Below are 21,459 nucleotides of genomic sequence, written 5' to 3'. Positions count from 1 at the left end.
TTTTTACATTTTTTTTTATTGTTGTTCGTTTGTTTTCAAGTCACAACATCACCCTAGAATTACACGAGAACGGTTCTCCTTTGACAGTTCAAAAGAGTAAAGCAGCGTGTGGTTACTACACAAGGAGGATTGTGTATACGGGCGATAACTTCGAACTGCTAGCCTACAACTGCGCAGGTCGCTACCAAACAAACAGCCGGGTTTTTTTGGGTAGGGCGGGAGGGGCTTCGTTTTATTTTCTGTTCCTGGCTCCGTACCTACTTTAACTGGCTGCTGAAATCACAGTGTGGGTCGGTGCTTTTTTTTTTTTTTTTTTTTTTTTTCCTTCCCCGTTTTGCTTATTGCAAAGCCGATCCGATTGTGTGGGTACACAGGGTTGCTACAGTGCAGACGCGTACCGCTCTAGAAGTCCCGCTTCGGAACGCGGAGAAATTTCTGCTACACTTTTTGCTCCGTCCCCATAACAGAGTGGGGGAGGGAGGGGAGGGAGGGGGGGTTAAGGGGAAAGAGCTTGGAAGAATCAAGTCATGCAGTTGTTTTTTTTTCTTCTTCTTCTTCTTTTTTCTGTAGCGACCAGAAATAATGAGGAGTAATGTTAAGAATCATTTTGGTTTGCAAAGTGAGAAAAAAAAAAAAAAATCTGCAGCACTAAATGCACCAGGTAGGTATTGGTGGCGGGGGTTAGTGGGCGTGGGGGGATGGGGGAGGAAGGGGAGGCTTCTACAATGGTAGCTGCATCGCAGGGAGAGCGCTTGTGCTAAAACTAACTGGAAGATTCAGCATCGGGTCCACTCACTGGTCTCCCCTGATCTAGTGTTTCAAACCCCAGCTCTCCACCTAGTAGAGTTTTTGGGACACGTATAGACACACACTCACGTTTGTCACTTAGCCTACCGAGGCCCCGGCTACGCTGTGCCAGATATATATATATTTTTTTAACTAATCTTTTTTTATATATATATATATTTTTTTTTTCCGTCTTTAAATCTGAAAAACTCCCATAAGAAAAGCCGTTGTATCAATTCTGCACCAGTAGGTGGCAATATTGTTAACATTCACTAGATTAAAATTTTAAAGAAGATAATGAGCACGGCTAAAGCAGTGATAAGGAAAATGTTTTCTATTATATTTGAAGCTTAATGAACATAGATTTATGTTTATACATTTATTTGAACATTTTGGACTGTTGTGTTTCTTCTTCAGGTGCTAATCATTTCACTGATACTACCGTTAAAGTTTTGATCATTTTTAACCAGATTTTTTCATTTTTCTTTTGGATATGAAATGGTGCAATCCAATTTCATAGCTCATGTGTCGATTCACCTGTCCAGACAAGGGAATACAATTACAATTTTCTTATATGACTCATTATGTAGCAGAAAATTAGCTTATATCACTCCAATGAAAAATTACTATCAACAAACTGTGCAGCATAACCTTTTGTGTCTGATGTTATATCATAAACGCTCAGATTTTTTTACATAGCAACTGATTTCCGGGAAGAACAAGTCTGGTTTACTCCGTTCATCTTTATGTCCATTTATTTTTCTCAATTTATGAAAATACTAAAGTACAACAAAATTAATCAAACATATAATTGTTTAAGGATCTAAACTTTTAGTTTAAATATCTGAAATGGATATAGGAAGGAACCAAAAAGCAATGCAAGGCAAAGGGGTGAAGTGAAGTGGTAACATTACCAGTGTGCATGTAAACACCCCAAATAGACTTGACTTTAAAATCTCAAATTATTTCCAATTGAAAATTGGTTTGTTTGCTGAAGGGAAGTGTAAACAAAGAAAGAATAGAAATACCGGTGTTAGCGTGGGCAGGGCCCGATGTTTGTCACCAAATAAGAAGTAAGCACAGATGACTGTGACGTTGTATTTATTCAGCTTAGCACATTGTGTCTCTCTACGCTGTATATACCTTAAGTAGAGTATCTGATACGATTAACACTCCATTTTCAAAAACACAAAGTGCCTCAACGGATACGTCTTAATACACTTATTGCGATGGAAAGGAGACACCACAGCTAGAAAAAGGGATTGATGCTGAGTGTCACGACATTACGCAGCTACCATAGCATCCACCTTGATACCCGACTCGCCATCAAAAGACAGATGTGTGGACAGAGCCACTTGGCCCAGATGTGCTGGAGTTATTGTATTTACAGGAGCAATGTCTATGTCATAAGCTTTCTCCTTAAGGACCAGTTGTTTTCTTTCTTTTTTCCAATCGCCCCCTCCGATTCCAAAACAGGAAAATAAAATAATGATAACAACGTGAGAGGGCTCAACATATCAAAGTCCTCCCAGAATTTTTTGTTGTTGTTTTACCAGTGAGTCTCTTCCTTGTTGGCAGAACGGTAAGCTGGGTTGCTGTCAGTCATTAGCTTCTGTGCAGGGTCCTCCGTGTAGTCCGGTAGCAGTGGCCTCGAGGTTCCCACCGGTGGGTTCGGAGGGCGGTCTCCCACTGCAATAGGTCGCCATTACTGATGACAGTCTTATCCCACTGGCATTCAAACAGGAATGAATGGTTTCAGTGAAACACGGACACATCGTTTGAAAACATCACACATCTCACAAAGGACCAGGTCGGTCCCACGCTCAAAACGCAACGTGAGATTCTACGACCTGCGTGATGCATTTCACTGACTTAAGTGGAGGGAAGGGAGATGAACAAACAGTTTGCAGTGAAGTCAAGAGAAAAAATAAATAACTAAAAATTCTGTTTAACCAAGTTTTTTTTTTCTTCTTCCTGCCAAGCTGTGTGTAAGATGCATCTTGCTGTGAGCCAGTTGCCAGGCAACCATGCGCTTGTGGCAAAGACGCACTGTGAGGAAGGGATTCACATAGTGCAGGTCTTATCTGTCTGGTTTAAGAGTTGCTTCAAAGACAAAAAACAAAACAAAACAACTACTCACTTTTTAGTGAGTATTTCCTAAAGCAAACTGGTAACTTTTAGGTAAGGGCTGGTAACAGTTAGCGCTGTCAAGACAGAGCAAGGTTCCTAACAGGCCATTTTGAATCAAAAATACTAAAAGTGTTCATATAATTTCCAGCTATTCTTTCAAATTTGCCTCTGAGTGTTGCTGGAGCCAAAGTGCCAGTTGATGAATTTTCTCTACGGACCAAGAATCATATTGAAAACGCTTGACTGCCATCTAGCGGTCAGAACGTGAACAACGTCTTGTGATTTTTTTGAAGTATTAGAAATTCGCAACAATGTTTCTGCAACAGCAGCATCAATAAATTACATGGAACATTTACGCCAGATGCATGTGCTGTGTAAGTTTTGGATTTTTTTCCCCATACAGTTAGCAATAGCTCCAGCAATACATTGCTAATTATTCACTTCAGCTTTGAGTTTGTGTTAGTAATTGTTGCATCTATGATTGTGGCTCTTATTTTGAAGTAGGAAAGGAAGTAGTTGTTGAGTTGACAGAGCTAACAGGCTTGAAGTGGCTTTGAATCTCTTACCAACCTATGCCTAGAAAGATTTGAGCCTGAGTTTGCTTGTTTTGTTAATATATGCTTGCGATCTTAACGGTTTAATAATGCACTGAAGAAAAATGCTACATGTGACTTTCTGAAGCCTTGTGCTTGTCTCTATAATAAAACACCAGCATATTCCGATCACTGCAATGAATCCCGCTTTAGTAAAGAGACACAAGACGACAAACCAAATACGTGTTCTGCACTGAAAGCTGATGCCGTCAGATTGTTACCTTTCTGCCATGGTGGTTCCGTCTCCCAAAGCCATTAAGATAGAACGCTGCTCTCTGCTTGTGTGAAACCAGTAAAGACCACCTCTTTGCAGTTATCTGCCAGTAAACAACCAGAAACACAGCAAGTTTGGTGGCACTCAGTGGAACCAAAAAAATAAAATAAAAAAGAAAACACAATCCCTACAGCATAAAACAAACAAAAAAAGGACACATCTTTATGTATGTATGCATATAAATCCTCAAGCTTTTCTCCTCCTTCGAACTGTTTGCCAAACCAGGTCCTTGCACAAACATGAGCAGACTCTGCTGTCGGTGCTCGTGTGAGATGAAACTTACTCTCTTTCGTTCCGCTTCAAACCCAAAAATAACACCAAACCATAAAGCAAAGTTACAGTCATGTGTGGTTGAAATGTTGTGACGTCTCTTTATCTTTTTGTCCCTGGAAGCACGTCGCGGTTGATGATATCTAAATATGACAAACATCTAATATCCCTGATTAGTAAATATGGATCACATGGTGGATGGCGGCTACTTCAGTCAGCGTTCCTTTATTGCAAGTCTCAAATGACAGCGTCGAACTAAAGGGAACTCCAAGTGACAAAGTAGAATAATCGTGTTACTTAAGGATGTCAGCGCACGCTCCTTCCTTGCTTGCTGAGATTTGCCAGCCTGGCAGCGTTAAGTCTCAGTAGGCAATATGTGAGTTCAGACACGATGCCGAGGAAGGGAGGGCAGGCGTTCTTTAGGCTGGATACCTCACAGGATGGATGGGATAGGGGAACGGGAGCGGCGCAGCGGGCAGGGGGATCCGTAGGGCGAGGTCACGGGAGACAACCGCAGGGTATTACCAGCCATGCCGGCAATGTTGTTTAAGCTCCGGGATTTCTCACAGCCTTCAGATGAGAGAGGGGCAGCAAAACGGTAGTGGTGGTGGTGGTGGGAGTGGCGGCGGTGGTGGAGGTGGTGCAGGACATGAACACACACAGGCAGGCAGGCAGGCAGGCACGAAGGCAGGCAACGATCCGAATCCGAGCCGGACGATTGAACCGAGACAAGACAGGAGACAGGAGTGAGACAGAGCAACAGCAGCAGTCTGCATGTTGAGAGCATGCACAGAGCATCTCCTGACAGAGCTCCGATGTTCACAACAACAGCTGCTGTGGAGCAACAAATAACCAAAGCAAAGGAAGAGAATCTATCTTTCTAGCTAGATAGACAGCTACCTCAGAATTGACTGATAACTAGCTAGAAAGCTATCCATCTATCTAGCTAATAGCTATCTAACAAGTTAGCTAGATAGTTAGCTAGCTAGTCTAATTGGCTAGACTAAATAGTCTACTTAATTATCTAGTTAGCTTTCTAGATAGCTAGCTAGAAAGCTAACTTTCCAGATAGTTAGGCAGCTAACTATCTAGCTAGATAGTTATCTAGCATCTCCTGACAGACCTCCGGTCAGCTTTGTAGCTCGATAACTATCTACCTAGGTAGTTATCTAACAAGATAACTACGTTTGACCTATTGTTCTGCCCTAGTAATTTATGCTGAATGAGCCTAAATTGTTAGGCCAACTAACATAGTTACAGATTGGCTTGAGATCTGACTTCATCTGCATCACATCTGAATTTGCCTCAACTTCCCATCAATGAGTCAAATGGATAAGGAAATGTGATCAGTAAAATAAACCTCCATATTTATTTTGTTTTTGGCAAATCTGTAATTCCAAGTCCATTAAAAAATTCTTCTTTTTATTTTGTGTAAACTCCACAGCAGCTGTGTTTGAGAAATTATCGGGCAATAATAATAACAATAATAATAATAAAAAATCAGTTTACAGAGTCAATGAAAAAGGAAATAAATCAAAGATGCCGTTTTTCTTAAACTGAAGCAGCAGCAGTTGTTATTATGAGTTTTTTTTGTTTTTTTCGGCATAGAAAACAGATTGAACACTACATTATGTTATAAGTTTTCATACCCTTTAAAGTTTTCCACAACATGTCATTTTACCAGCACATTCTTTGAATGGGTTTTAGTGCAATTTTGTGTGATTAGCATATAAATATGAAGTGGAAAGAAAACTATATACGTTTTTTTATATATATATAATTTAAAAAAAACACACACAAAATGTATCCAGCTGTTTTGCCCAGCTGAAATGTCACTATTAAAAATCCTCTCAAATATACATGAAAGAATATTTGCTAACACTCCAGGCATGTTTTTGATGAGGGAACATTATAACATAATGGAAAGTCGACTTTACATAAATAATCCCTTTATAAAAAAAATCCCTGTGAAATACATTGAAGTGAAAATGGATCTGATCTGAACTTTAATAATCACATCAAATCTATCATAAAAATATCATACTACCATCTAAAAAACATTGCTAAAGTTAGACGACTCATGTCCCCACAAGACTCTGAAAATTTAGTTCACGCCTTTGTTTTTAGTAGACTCGATTACTGCAACGCTATTTTTACTGGATTATCAAAAAAAGCAATAAGACAGCTCCAGCTTCTCCAAGCAATGCTAAAACAAAAGAGATCAGCATATCAGTCCAGTTCTAAGATCCCTGCACTGGCTACCCATTACTCAAAGAATAGACTTTAAAATCTCCTTAATGGTTTATAAAGCACTTCATAATAGAAACCCAGACTACATTTCTGATCTTCTTCAATCATATATACCACTCAGACCTTTAAGATCATCACAATCAAACTTTCTAACTATTCCGAGAGTCAGAACGAAACATGGTGAAGCAGCTTTTAGTTTTTATGCTCCAACACTCTGGAATAAACTTCCTGCTCACTGTAAGACTGCCCCTACCTTGAGTTTATTTAAAACAAGGTTAAAAACCTTCTTATTTGACATTGCCTATTCTTAAATGTTTGTTTTTAACTATATTCAAACTGTAATATTTTATTTTGTACATTTTTAATCTGTTTGGGCTTTAATTTACTTTCTTTCTATTATCTTCTTGTTGTTTTGAACTTGTTTTGTACAAGCACTTTGAATTGTCCTTGGCTGAAAGGTGCTATATAAATAAAGTTGCCTTGCCTTGCCTAGTAATTTATGCTGAATGAGCCTAAATTGTTAGGCCAACTAACATAGTTACAGATTGGCTTGAGATCTGACTTCATCTGCATCACATCTGAATTTGCCTCAACTTCCCATCAATGAGTCAAATGGATAAGGAAATGTGATCAGTAAAATAAATCTCCATATTTATTTTGTTTTTGGCAAATCTGTACTTCCAAGTCCATTAAAAAATTCTTCTTTTTTATTTTGTGTAAACTCCACAGCAGCTGTGTTTGAGAAATTATCGGGCAATAATAATAACAATAATAATAATAAAAAATCAGTTTACAGAGTCAATGAAAAAGGAAATAAATGCGAGTTTTCTTAAACTGAAGCAGCAGCAGTTGTTATTATGAGTTTTTTGTTTTTTGTTTCGGCATAGAAAACAGATTGAACACTACATTATGTTATAAGTTTTCATACCCTTTAAAGTTTTCCACAACATGTCATTTTACCAGCACATTCTTTGAATGGGTTTTAGTGCAATTTTGTGTGATTAGCATATAAATATGAAGTGGAAAGAAAATTCTATACGTTTTTTTTATATATATATATATATAATTTAAAAAAAACACACACAAAATGTATCCAGCTGTTTTGCCCAGCTGAAATGTCACTATTAAAAATCCTCTCAAATATACATGAAAGAATATTTGCTAACACTCCAGGCATGTTTTTGATGAGGGAACATTATAACATAATGGAAAGTCGACTTTACATAAATAATCCCTTTATAAAAAAATCCCTGTAAAATACATTGAAGTGAAAAAGTTCAAGGAGTATGAATACTTTTGAAAGGGACTGCAAATTGTATTCATTGTATGTTTCTTAAATGCTCACAAGAACATCTTCACATACAGACATTTTAAATCAGGCACAAGCTGTAATACTACTACTACTACTACTACTACTAATAATAATAATAACAATAATAATAATAATGATAATAACGGGAGGTTTTATTAAATATCAAAGTGTAGGCATTAATGGAAGTGGCATATACTGAGCAGGTGAAAGCAGGTGGGTCGTTAATGCAGCGGACCAATCGGCTGGCACCGCTTCTCAGGAGGAGCAACTAAGGGAAACGTCGCGTCAGCAGCTGCGTTTCCGTTACAAATGTGCGCAAAAAATTTGTCAATGTTTGGCTAGTGTCAAAAAAAACATAATTTCTCAATTGCAGTGTTAAAATTACATAAGAAATTATTAACCCATTATTCTTAGTTACTAAATTCAAAATCGGAGAAATTTTGCTCTGTTCCTGGAATAATTTTCAGGGAAAAATTTTTGCCCCAACGTTTGGATCTAGGTTTGCTAGTTTGTCATTTAATGGATTTGAATTATAACAATAAAACTGGTGAATGTGAATCTCTCCTGCACACCTTTTCAACTTTGCCCACAAATTCTCAATGGGACTAAGATCAAAACTGAAGAAAAGCTGCTTCTGTTTTGATGGCGCTCGCAACCAAATAGTTCAACTTCTGTTTCATAAGAAAAAAAAGCTAGGATTTTGTGGCTCTCGAAAATTTGATGTAATTGTAATTTGACTTTTTATGCTTAGTTGTTACTAGTAATTACTAGAGAGAAAATTTCTTCATGTTATTGCTACGTTCAGGTTACACTTTGAGCATTGTTTGATATTTATTTGCCTTTTTTCTTCAGCAATATTAATGTGTGACAAATGGCTATGATGTCCCTAATTGGATTTAAAATTTGAATATTGTTCAGAAAAAATATAAATGTGCCTTTGAACATGTATTTCTATTGCTTAGAGCATCAGGTTTGCTTGTACAATGTATCAATACCTTTCTTTTTTTTATTTTTATTTTTAAATAGCCAATAGGTCAGAGATTTTCATTATCCGATGCAATATAACACAAAAATATAAATAACTGAAGCAAATCAGTCTGTGGCTGATGATGACAGCGCATTAAGCGCCATGGCTGGGAAAGATATATATCTAATGTTAACATCCAAGGCAAAGATTTGTCAAAATGTATTCAAATGTTTCCAAGCAACGAGGAAACATGAATACATTTTGAGTGTGCAGAAAGCAGCAGCTCTGACTCAGCTGCGCAGCAGAAGCGTCGGATCCTCGGAACGGCCAAAAAAAATAAAAAATACCGAGATGTGTATGGCGCCGCTTCCAGCAGAGAAACAAGTTACGTTACCTGAGCTGACTAGTGTTGCACAAAGAGCCTTCCCCCCTCCAGGGATGTTGGCGTACCTGTCGCTAAGGACACGGATCAGCTGATGAGAACTTTGACTGAACTCTGCCTTTTTAAGGCTCTTTTCTGTATTCCTTCACCCTCTATATTTAATGCCGCTGTTTAAATACACTCCACACACACACAAAAGAAAAGAAAAATCCAGCAAAGTGCGGAGTCAAGCAACAAGAAGGAATGCTCTAATTTGGAATGATTTTGGTACAAACACAGACAGTAAATGGGTCTGTAGATCTTAGAACAAGTCATTTATTGTCATTTAATGGATATTAAGGAGTTTATTAGTGAAGCCTGGAAAAATTTTTGCCAACTGCATGAATAGTACTTGACAATTATAAATATGGGTCTCATTGTCGGTGTACATGAGGCTAATATCTTTGGCAAATGCATAATACAAATAGTTAGCCAGCTAGCTAAATGTGATACCTAGAACATTAAAAAAAAAGCTAGGATAGGTCAGCAAAACGAAAATGTTAGATCGTGAAGGATTGGATCATAATCCTGAGGGACTTGTTGCGTTTCCATTTACTATATTTTTCGCTACATCAAAATAGATGTACTTCTCAAAACTGCCGTGGTAGAACTTTTTTTTTTTCACGAGTCACCTCACCAACGGTTGGGTGTTACTACTGGCAAAAACGACAAAGAAGACAACAGGAAGTAGGAGAATGACGATGGCTCGTATTTGATTTTTTCAGTGAGCAGCTGACGCCATAAGAGCTCTGGCAGCATCTGTCACGGCATTTGATAAATGAGTTAGACAACCAGATGATATGTTGAATGTGACTTTTTTAAATGCCGCGATTTCTCCAAAAACATCACGCATGTGACCTTAAGGGTTTGTCTCTCCAACGCATGGATACAACGTAGACGTCTCCTCTAATGGCTGATTGATGATGAGCGCTAGCGCAAACATATATTTTCACGGAAGTCATATTTCTAATGTTAACATCTTTGTCATTTAGTCAGAAATGACTCATCAAATGTTCTGACATTTGTACCAACATTACGGAGAAGTAGAAATTTCACCATACCTTGTAACCTGAATACAACCACTTGGTTACATTTCATTCTCCACCACTGTATGGCTTAGAGGGAGAAAGGACTGTGCCAACAGATGCAGTTCTCCAGTTGTTCTTCTTATCCGTTACAGGAAAATGTAAAAAGTTTCCGGAAAGCGCTCTGAAGAAAGTGTTTGGTCCTGGTTTTGTTACAACTACCAGCGGAGCAATTCTTCTTTCAAGAATTGTTTTAATTCATCTGAAGGGTTTCAAACATGAACCGCCGTTAGCGCAACGTCTCAATTATTTTTGACAAGGTTGAAAAACGGCGATGTGTTTTTTCTTTAGTCGTCAATTATTTGGGACTTTCCAAAGAGCACCATTATTGCCCAGTGGCTCTCTTATTGTTGAGTCATGAGCACTGATTTAACTGAGGGAAGAGGGGCATGAAGGGCTTTAGATTTCATCTCTGGCTCTTTCACTGGTTTCCTCAAGCCTTTGAAATGGCTTCAAAGCTCTTCCCAGTCCAGCAGATTTCCATCGACCATATAATTGCTCCATTTGACATTTCAAAAATAAATTTGCTTAATGGAAACACTGTGAAAAAAAAGACAACAAAAAACTCTTGTTTGTAGATTAAAAAGTGTGTTGTGTTGTTTTTTTTTGGCCGTATCAAAATTGGCTTATCTGTCAAGACGGAACCACTTGTTTCTCATGATAGACAACCAGATGCCACTACTGGTTGGAGGATGATGACACGGTATTTTTTTTTTTTTAAATGACGTAGAGTGGGAACAAACTTATTCATGTGTGACCTTGGGTTTGTTTTAATGGAAACATTGTGATTTTTGCAAAATGCAAAAGGGGACCAAACACTTTTTTCACGGAAGTTCAGTTTGCACTTTTCTTTGTCATTTAGTCAGAAATGAGCCCAAGGGCACAAAAGTGAGACATTTTTTGCCAAAACATGACGGAGAATAGAAACACCATAAAAACCTTGTAACCTGAATACAACCACTTGGTTACATTTCATTCTCCACCACTGTATGGCTTAGTAGGAGGCTTTGGAAAGGATGCTGTGTCGGCTACAGTTTCTTTTCTTTCATTTTTTTGACTCTATGTTTGTTGTTATGGAGAAGACAACTGAAACGGGTTGTAGCTGAGTGAGTAGCAATCATGAGAGAAATTCACACTGAATGAGTGCAGCGGATCTTGTTCAGGGTAAAACAAATGGTTGGCCCAGAAAATGAGGAAATGGTCTGTTTTTCTTTTAATAACGCAACAGTTCAAAGCCCTTCTTATGTTTTGGATCTTTAATTATATACAGTTTCCATTTAAAAATTGTTTATTGTTTGAGAGGGATATTGAGCAAAATGGCTACCTTTAAAAGTAAAGCTAAAACCAGATGTATACACAGAACAGTCATTGTTCTCCTGTTTTTTAAAAAAATTACTAATTTAAAACACAACTGTGTGTTTCACCTGTCATTATATTCATGTGACAGAGGTCAAGTTAATATTATTTCCTAAAAAATTTGTATTTTATTGAACAAAAACATTTTATTCTGGCTGTTGGCGCGTTTTCCTTAATGTAAAAAGAGATTTTAAAATAGCGGCGTTTCCCTTTATTTTACCTGTTTTGCTCACTTCATCCGTCATACTATCCAAAATAGCTTTAAAAAATTCCCAAAACGATAAAGCCAGTTTAAATGTTTTTGATGGAAACATAAGTTATGCATCGATTTAAACAATCCTAATTCAGAAAACAACTCGGTAACTTCAATATCCTATAAGTAGCAGAAATCACTCTGTTCTATTCAAACGTGAGGTTCTGACGACCTGCGAAAAGCCCAGAGGACACACTTACCCCTGGGGATTTCCTCCGTGGAATTTAAATAAACCTAGCACACAAAGGTCAGCACTAATTTCCATCACTATCAGATGTGTCAGAGTAAATTACGATATGAACCTGGAGGCAAAACAAACAAAAGCAGCGACCCACAGTCTAAACAGCAAAGGATCAGTCCCTAGTGGAGGAAAAGCATTTCCCCTGAATTCTGATCAGCCTGAGCTTCTTTTTCTTTTACCATCTTTTTCATTGCCTTCTTTGTCACCATAGCAACTGCTATTGAAAAAATATATATATAGTGAAAATAATTTGATGGCTTGTTTGGATCAAAAAGGCAAAGAAGTGTATGCAGTTTGTTCCTAAAGTATTTATACACCCTTGACTTTTCCACATTTCATCCCTTTACAGCCACAGATTGTCATGTGTTTTATTGGTGCTTAATTATTTAGTAGAGAAAAAGTGTAGATATTCAAATCCTTTCACAAATAAAAATATTAAAAAAAATGTGTCGTGGATTTGTAATTAGGCCGTTTTATTTTGACATTCCAAAACAAAATCCAGTGCAGCTGGTTGAATTTGTAAGACCGCCATAAAGTAAACATCTGATTTCACCTGTATTTAACTTAATGTCAGTGAACGCCTCACAGGTTCATCAGAGAACATTAGTGGACAAACAGCATCATGAAGAGCAAGGAAACCAGCAGGCGGGACACGGTGTTTAAAATTAGACTATAAATCAGAGTAAGGTTATAAAAAAAACATCCAAAGTTAAACAACCCAAGAAGTGTATAATCCATCGTCCCAAAATGAAAAGAGCATGTAACAAATGCAAACCTACCAAGACAGGACAGCAATTATCACACACTCCCACGGTAACTGTAAAAGCTGTAACCATTGTTGAAAGAAAGCCTCAAGTCGTACAGAAACAGATGTGTCATTGTAAACACAATTTAAAACCATTCATCCAATTCACTTCCCAATGCAGGGGCAAGGGCTTGTAGCATGATTCGAATAAGACATGTTGACGTCTGAGTTGAATCGGGAGAAGATGTGGAAAAGGTCAATGTGGTGTAAGAAAAGAAAGAACTTGCTAAATGTTTACAGCTTTCTAACTGAGGAAGGCATTTGGGATGATTTTAAATTCGGGAATGATTTTGCCTCTGAGGAAAAGTAGTTGGTTCTCAATTTTGAGTTTGTCAGCTCAATCCTAGCCTCCTAAAGCATGTAGCATGATATCAAATTAAAGAGAGTCACTGATCTGCATGTTTGCGTTTGCAGATCAGTGCTGTGGTGTGAACCAGACTGAGAACTAGAATGGCTATCGTTAGTCATTTTGAACAATGTTTTATTGAGGTCTTACCTGAACGGTTGCGTTCTAGTAATCTACCCCCTTTGACGTGGCACAAGTCACCTTGAGTGCTGTTGCAGGTCAGGTTGAGGTCCCCTTTACAGTATATCGGAGAACTTCCCTGCACTGCCTGAGGGATATGTTTCTTCCTTTTCTTGGGCAGCTTCTGCTTAGCCATGGCCAAAGAGTAGTACATTCCAAAATTATTGACGATAACGGGCACAGGCATGGCTATCGTCAGCACACCGGCTAACGCGCACAACGCTCCCACCACCATGCCTGACCAAGTCTCTGGATACATATCTCCATAGCCCAAAGTAGTCATGGTCACCACGGCCCACCAGAAGCCGATGGGAATGTTCTTGAACTTGGTGTGGTCAGTGGCCGTGGGGTCATTGGGCTTGGCACCGATCCTTTCGGCGTAATATATCATGGTGGCAAAAATCAAAACTCCCAACGCCAGGAAGATGATTAGCAGCAGAAATTCATTGGTGCTGGCCCGCAATGTATGGCCCAGCACCCTAAGCCCTACAAAATGACGCGTTAGCTTGAAGATGCGCAGAATCCGGACGAAACGCACCACCCTGAGAAAACCCAAGACGTCCTTGGCGGCCTTCGAAGAGAGGCCGCTCAGCCCTACCTCCAGGTAGAAGGGCAGAATGGCCACAAAGTCGATGATGTTGAGAACGCTCTTAACAAACTCCAGCTTGACTGGGCAGAAGGTGACGCGCACGAGAAACTCGATGGTGAACCAGAACACGCAAACTCCCTCCACGTATGTGAGTGCGGGATCGGTCTCAATCTCGTACTGCGGCGCCGGGTCCGGCTCGCTGCTGTTCCGCGCGTCGGTCTTGTTGATGATTTTGTTGAAAGCCTCATGGGTCTCCAAGCAGAAGGTGGTGATGGAGACCAGGATGAAGAACAAAGACGCGAAGGCAATGAACTAAAAGAGAAAAAAGGAAAAGAGAAGAAACACATCAATCAAGTTTAAGGCTACTTCAACGTGACATGAAGCAGTTTACTAATAAGATTGATACATGATTTTGTGTTATAAGTACTACTCAGATTTAACAGAGAACTAAAGTGTTCTCCAGCAATGAACTTAAACACTGCTTTGTCGTCTTTGTGCAAAACTAAAATTTGAATGTAGATATCGAAATGTCTCATCTGAAAAGTTTTAAAAAGAGAAATCAAAGTCTAACATTAAGCAGATTCTTTTCTTCACAGTAACCTGGCTGTCTGTCGCAGAATCGCAGCTGTACTCTAAGAATCCCAGGCACACATTGCAAACGTTTACAGGCGTTCTCCAAGAGCCAGAATAGCAGACTTCCACGCACAGCCCAGTGTGCTCCTTCTACACTTTCCTCCCACAGCCCATCCGTAGTTGTGCTCTGCTGCCTACTGAGCGCCCAAGAAGAAGTCGTTTCACACTCTTACTCTCATGCTCGGTTTTTTGGATCGTATGACTCACGCACTCTCAAAATATCATTGCCACTATTTGGGTCACCGTTATCTTGAACTGTGTACATGCATTCCTGAACATATTGCTTGTATCTTTACAATTATACATGCATCTTTTCAGGTGTGCATTCAGTGCTCTGCACTTTAAGTTCCCCCACTTTGAAATGCCTTGCTGCTGAAATGTGCTATACAAATAAAATTTGATTAATTGATTGATGGACAATTTTCTGGTCATCTTTTGTAGAGAAGAGCAAAGATTTCAGTCTAGTAGAGACATTTCCCAAAAGCCCTGCTGCTGTAATTTGTAGCAACTATGGCTCTACAAATGCCTGAAGAAGGGGAAATACGAATCTATTCCATACTTTTTTACTTCACTGGTCTCGGGGAAACAGAAAAAAAATCAAATATGTGGCGCTGCTTAAGGAATGCTTTTACATGTCAAAAAAATGTCTATTTCTTCAAACCTTTTGTCATGAAAAGTCAAAATTTTTGTCCATCTCTGAAACAGACAGATCTAGTCCATGTTCAAGAGACAGGTCAGTAATTTTTGCTTTTACGTGAACAAAAGCTGAAACGGACCCCTTTGCTGTGTGAATGATGCTGACTAATGGTAACTCCTGAGCTGCGATTTTGTAGCATTTGCTTTGGCAACCCAAAGGACGGGTGAGTCCAGTCTCCCCAGCAGATGGACAGTTTGTGTTTTGTTTAAAAAAATTTTTTATGAAAGACGCTAAAACACACGAGCACTATCCAGGAGATGCTGCTTCTCGACCTACTGATTTCCTGAATACACACACATAGACACACAACGCATGCTAAATAAGTCCTCCACTTCTACAAATTGCCTTTTGAAGGCAGAGCTGGGCAGCTGTTGCACAGACGGTCCATCTCCGACTGCAGATCTAATTTAGCCCTGAGGACAAGCCCCATTTTCAGGCCATCCTTTTTCATCACATTTCGGCCTCGGGGAGGTTTGTCACTCAGCGCGGCCGCTAACAGCTCAGACGGCTGTTTCACAGGCACAACTGGTGACCTTCATGCGTGCCCCGAGAAATCACAAAAGGTTTGGCATCATAAAAACTCCCTATTGATTGAACTGAAAGCCACAAAGACAGATTGATATATTGATTGATGACTTTAATAAACCGCTGAGGGAAGTTCTGTGACTAAAGCTGCCTGAGGATGAGACGGAAAAAAAAATGAGAAAGTCGACTCTGGGCGAGGCTGAAGGGAGCGGATAAACTCATTTTTGTCATGTCAGTTGATGAAAACTGTCGTATTAAAGATTTTTTTTTTTAGAAGAAGAATACAGCAGAGAGAGAGAAAGTTGTGGAAAAGTTTAAAGCAGGGTTAGCTTAAAATAAGCTAACCTAACCAGCTAAATTATGTTAAGCTATTTAACTAGTTAGGGTAAGCAAATCTAATCTGAGCTAGGTTTGGCTAAGTACCAAACTTTGCCAAAGCGACTTAAACTAAGCTAACCCTTAGTTTAAGCTAACTAAAAACTAGCTTAAACTAAGGACTTAAGCTAATTTTAGCTTAAACTAGTTTAAGCTAGTTAAAGCTAAAACTATATACAGACATATATGAAATTTTATATATGTCTGTAAAAAATTTAAGACATTCAACGTATACATTAAATTTTTTAAACTAAATTCCATGTATGTCTCACAGAGCATTACTAAATCTGTCTGCTACGCAAATTGTAAAGCGTGTAATACAACTGCAAACGTATGGAGACATGGCCGCCAAGCTAACCTGACAATTAGCCAGAAAAACAGCCAATATGTCCACAGTAACTGTGGAGGAGCAGTAGAAGCCCACAGATGGGAAAATCTGTCAATGGGATCAGGCTGTGGGATGTCTTAAAAGACTGTTGAAGTTAAATAAAAAGGAAGACTGGATGAAGAGATTAAGGTTTGCCTTTTAGCAGAACATCATTGTTCAAAATAAGCCAGAGATTCAATGGGTGGTGCTTTTATTTTCCACACTATTACTATTTTTCACAAGTGGAAAATGAACAAACTGCTGACTTTGTATTTCTTGGAAGGGAGAGAAGAAAAAAAAGCAGGGGTCATAGTTCCTGGAAAGCCACTGAAAGGCCTAAAGGCAGAGAGACTCTAAACATCTCTATGTCTTTTAGTGCCACTATCTCTATACCAGAATACAGAACAGCAGCTCTTGCAACCGTCTCGTAAACCTTCCTTTTTCATTCTCCCTGTGGAAATGACATTGAAACATTTCCTCTTAAGGAATCCTGGGGTTTACAATGACATTTTAAACATAAGCAACAGCGTAAACCAGATGACATCTTTTGGTCTCCAAGGGCAACAAGTAAGGCTTTATACGTCGCTGCTTTTAGTGTGAATGGAAATGTTTGTTTCTGCTCCCTTACATGGAGTCTTTTTTTTATGTCAACAACTAAAGATGATCTATCAGACTTAACATTTTTAACCACATTCATGATCCCGGAGGGAAAAAACTAAAGATAGCACAACCCTCAGCTTTCAGAAATGCCAAATGTAACCCAAACCAGAAAAAAAAGCGAATAAATCAAGTACTTTAACCGCCTCATTTCATGATCCGTGTGTTTTCCCTTCTGTTCTGACTTGATGACTTAGTCAGGAATTGAATCACCACCTCAAACACTGATGGGATGCGATCGCTGTCACAGTCTTTAAGCACAGACGCCGTGGTCGTAATCGCTTCATTTTCCGCTGGACGTCTCTGTCAGACACAGGGACTCTCCCAGACGTCGGCGGGAGGGAAATGCCACATCAAGCTGCTTCAGCGGCAGTGGAGCAGGGTGTTGACACCGCCAGGCGGGGCGAGTGAAGAGCTATTTGCAAGTAACAGACCGATCTCGTCACGTCAAACGTGGCCAGAAATGACTGTAAAATTCCAGATTACGGAAAACGAATGCTTCCGCTTAGATTGGATGGGTGGAAACTCTCAGTTGGATTAATGTCAAACTTTGACGAGGCCACTCTGAAGGATAAATATGCATACATTTAAACCATTTTTTGGGTCGCTCTGTCTGTTTTAGGGTCATTTGAGGTGAATCTCCACCCGAATTTGTTGCACAAACGTTTCCTCTCACCATGTTTCACAGTTTCCTATACATGTAGCTAAACTTTGGTCTCGTCCAACTAGAGCAACTTTCTCCCATGTGTTTTCAGATTCCTCTACATGTCTAAATGCATCTTTCCTTCTTCAAAAGTAGATTTCTTCTTGCAGTTAATCCATAAAAGACCACAAAGCTTGTGAAATGTGCAAGCAGACGTTTTTTTGTCCGAATTGTGCAGCAGAGTGAAACTTCTTGTGTTCTTCAGCACCCAGAAGCAATAAGTTGCTTACAGACAATTGATGGATATTCTTCTCCACCTCTTTTCATAGCCTTTTTAATTAATGTTTTAGTACTGTTGTGGAGACAAATTTCAGCTGATAAAGAGCTCCCAGTGAACTAATTTTAGAAAAAACAAAGTTAATTGTTTTTTGTTTTCTACGGAAGAGGATTAGGGCCTCAGAATTTTGAGAAAAAGTCTGAATTATGATTTTTTCCTATTCCATACTTTTCACAGTGTCTGACCCGACAGGAAAAAGAAAACCTCTCTTTTAAATTCCAGTAGGTATTTCATGGATTCCAGCGTACAACCTTTGTTTTTTTGTTTTTTTTTTCCAACCCCCAGACCCTAAAATAGGATCCACTGTCACGGTTCACATTTTACGCCGTGTGACGGAAACACGTTAGATGTGCCCACTTTGGCTGGCATCCACTGCACAAATAAACACACAGATAATATGCAACCTCCATGCCTCTCTCTGCCCACGCGTCGACCAATCAGAACGTCCGCTGGCCTCGGCTCCTTGGGACCGCCACCATCTGTTTGACACCGAGAATGGAAGGTTGTGGTCTGTTTGCGGCCGGAGGAAACAAGCCGCCGTCGTGCTAGCTTGGTCCAAGGAGACCTTGAAGATACCGACAAACTCTAGAAAGATCTAATGCAAGAAGGTTGCTATGGTGAACTTGACCCAGCATAGTGTTTTTTTATTTTTTTTTCCCACTCTTGAACATTACTTAAAGTGCAGAGAAAATGACTGTATTGCCAGCTAAATCCAGGATGTGGGAAATGATTACAGCAGAGAGCAGCTGAAACACGAGTCATTAAAACTGCTAACTGCTTGACCTTTTGACCTTTAAACTTTTATTAATGTCTTCAAAGCTTAAGCAGCACAAACAAAAAAATTTTGCTGCACAAACGTAGCAGGAAACTTTGAGACCAATTTCGTTTGAGACTTAGGTGCCTTCAGATGAGCTTTAGGATTCATGGTTCAAACTTGAAGACCCAGCTTGTCCGTTTCTGGCTAACACACGGCAGAAGATAGACCTGACTAATGTCTGACTAATGTATGTACAAGGGCCCATTGGCTCTCCACTCAAAGGAAGCCTTTGTAGTGCTTAGTAAGTTTGCCAAATCAGCCATCAAATGAAAATATGTCAATGTATTTCAGTAGACAGAGGATACGGATTCCCCCGATCACAGCATTCCTCTCTCCCAGTTTCTGGATTTTTCACACGGAGCTGAACTCCAGCTTGAGGTTCGGACCCCCCAAGCAGAAACATCCCTCCATCGTCTGATCTGCGCCTGTCACTCAGTGGTGTTGATTCTCTTCAAAGTGCTCCCCCCCTCCCCCTTCTTGGCGCGACTACAAGCCGGGACACCGACAGCACGCCGTGGTGCGACGCTAATCGCTAACAAGACGACAAGAGGATCTTCCCCATCTCTTTTCATCCCCTGCGACGCCCAGACTTCCTGCTTCCAGAAAAACAAAGTGAATTCAGGTTGGTAAAGTCGAGACGAGCTGATCCGGCGGCGTACAGTTTATGAGTTACGGCAACCTGAGGTCAAAAACCAGTTGAGATTCTAACAAAACACGCAAAAACAAGAGAGTAAAGTCCTGTTGCATTTCTGTTTAAGTCAATAATTCCTTAATATTGATGAATAAGTACTATCACATAACATTTCCCCCATGTTATAAGTTAAATAACCTGCCAGTGATTCAGGTACAGACTTAAAACAAGCTTAAATGCTTAAATGTTACTTGTAAGTTGGTTTTGTCTTGGTACAAATGTACCAAGATACTTGCACTAGAAACTAGACCAAAAACACTTGGTAGGATTTTGTGTTTTTGCAGTGAATGATTATTGTAAGCCATTCTTCAAGGGCTAAATCTCAACAGCCAAACTGTTCATCCTGAATTTGGGGTTTGACTTTTGAACTCAAGTTATTTTGGCCCAAAAAAAAAAATAATAAATCTGTCAACAGATCCACTGTATTTCAAACTAAAGATTCAGATGTGCTGCCTGGACTCCAGGCCATTAGCCACACACAGTGTGTGTGCAGTCAGGATATCAGCCTGCAGCAGGAGAACGGTGAACAAGAAACCTGTATGGTGATTCCCGTCACACAGAGCTCCCCATTCTGAAATTAAACGGCGCTTAAATCAACATCATTCAGGCTAGTTACCACAATGTTTCACTTCTAAAAACCACTGTAGCACATGCATAATTAAACCGCCAAGTAATTGATTTTAATCTCTGCCTTGTTCTTTAGAGACGAGGCTGAGTGAGATTTTTCTCATTAAATAAAATCGAGAAAAATAAATAATTTCTGGGAGGACGGTGATTGATTCCGCAGACTTGGAACGGCTGGGTTCCCCTAACAAAAAGGCTGATTTTTGTCAAACACTTTCTTTTTCTCCCTTTATCATCTGCCGCCATGGTAACGGCACCTTCAAAATGGTGAATCTCAAGTGTGAAAACAGAGGAAAATGAGAAGGAAGAAAAAAAAAATAGAAAGTGGCGAGAGAGAAATGAACAACCACTTTTCGGGATCTATAAAGGGTTTCCCCTCCCACTCCCTGTCTTTCTTCTAAAACACACCCGCCGCATTTGTCACCGCCGTTGTAGGACGACAAGCAATGACAGATGACAAAACAAGACAGGAGATTTGCTTTCACGCACCCATTAACTAAAATATATAAGTTTCATTAAATTGCTAATCGAGGGCCCAAAAATATAAATTAATACAAAAACAGAGGATGGACGTGAGCGGGAAAGCTGATTCCTGCTAATCTAAAATCTGAGCGGAGTTTCCCCACGCCGCCGTCTTTCCACACACACACACACACACACACACACACACACACACACACACACGTACACACACACACACATTTCTTCCTCCCCCAGTCCTCATTGCACTACTCACTGTGACATGACAGCAAAACTCACCCGGGAAAACCCTTCTAAGCCTTCAGCTTTTGTTAAGCACAAACACGCCGGTACTAAAAATAGCCTATCGAAATTTTTCAGGCTTGCTAATTTGAATAATTCATTGTCCCTTTAAGTCGGTGGAGTCGGCGGTTGGAGAAGAGGGCGGGGCCGGTGGATAAGACCCCCAGATCCCTGCCAGCCGTACCGTCGACTCATTTAAACACAGAACGGGGAGCTCCGAGGAAAAATACGTTTCTCTATTTGGGATCCTCTGATGTCAGTCTCCTTGTGAGGAAAACCCCGACGTGGTCTTGGGCGGCGGTTACCCAGGCCGGAAAAGTCTTTCAAAGTTTTTGCTTTGAACCCTGGCTCTTCTTTTTTGAGAAATGTCCTGCTAGGAGATTTTGTGATGGTAAATTATGATTGGCCTCCCATCTTTTCCATTCTTGAGGTTAGGGTAAGGAAGACCAGAAAATCTTTGCTTTAGTGTCTAG

At 39.7% G+C, this 21,459-nt stretch overlaps 1 protein-coding gene across 2 annotated transcripts in view; it reads right to left on the bottom strand.

The window, feature by feature from the left end:
• Positions 1 to 209: 209 nt before the first annotated feature.
• Positions 210 to 21,459, bottom strand: part of kcnc2 (potassium voltage-gated channel, Shaw-related subfamily, member 2) — a 61,413-nt gene continuing 40,163 nt past the window's right edge. Inside the window, exons 1-3 of one of the 2 annotated variants that reach the window (XR_006369783.1) lie at positions 8,977 to 9,756; positions 3,731 to 4,623; positions 210 to 2,514 (exon numbers count right to left, since the gene is read on the bottom strand). Coding sequence is in view for 1 of the 2 variants with exons in the window: in XM_044108205.1 (XP_043964140.1) it covers positions 4,487 to 4,623; positions 13,240 to 14,170 (1,068 nt within the window). In the remaining variant the exon portion in view is untranslated. Of the gene's footprint in view, positions 2,515 to 3,730; positions 4,624 to 8,976; positions 9,757 to 13,239; positions 14,171 to 21,459 lie in introns of those variants that run through there. The other variant, XM_044108205.1, reaches the window with a different exon arrangement.

This window comes from Gambusia affinis, linkage group LG23 (assembly GCF_019740435.1).
Source record: "Gambusia affinis linkage group LG23, SWU_Gaff_1.0, whole genome shotgun sequence".
In the NCBI taxonomy this organism is placed as follows: domain Eukaryota; kingdom Metazoa; phylum Chordata; class Actinopteri; order Cyprinodontiformes; family Poeciliidae; genus Gambusia; species Gambusia affinis.
The sequence above is the reverse complement of the archived record's forward strand: the minus strand, read 5'-3'. Positions and strand labels throughout refer to the sequence as shown.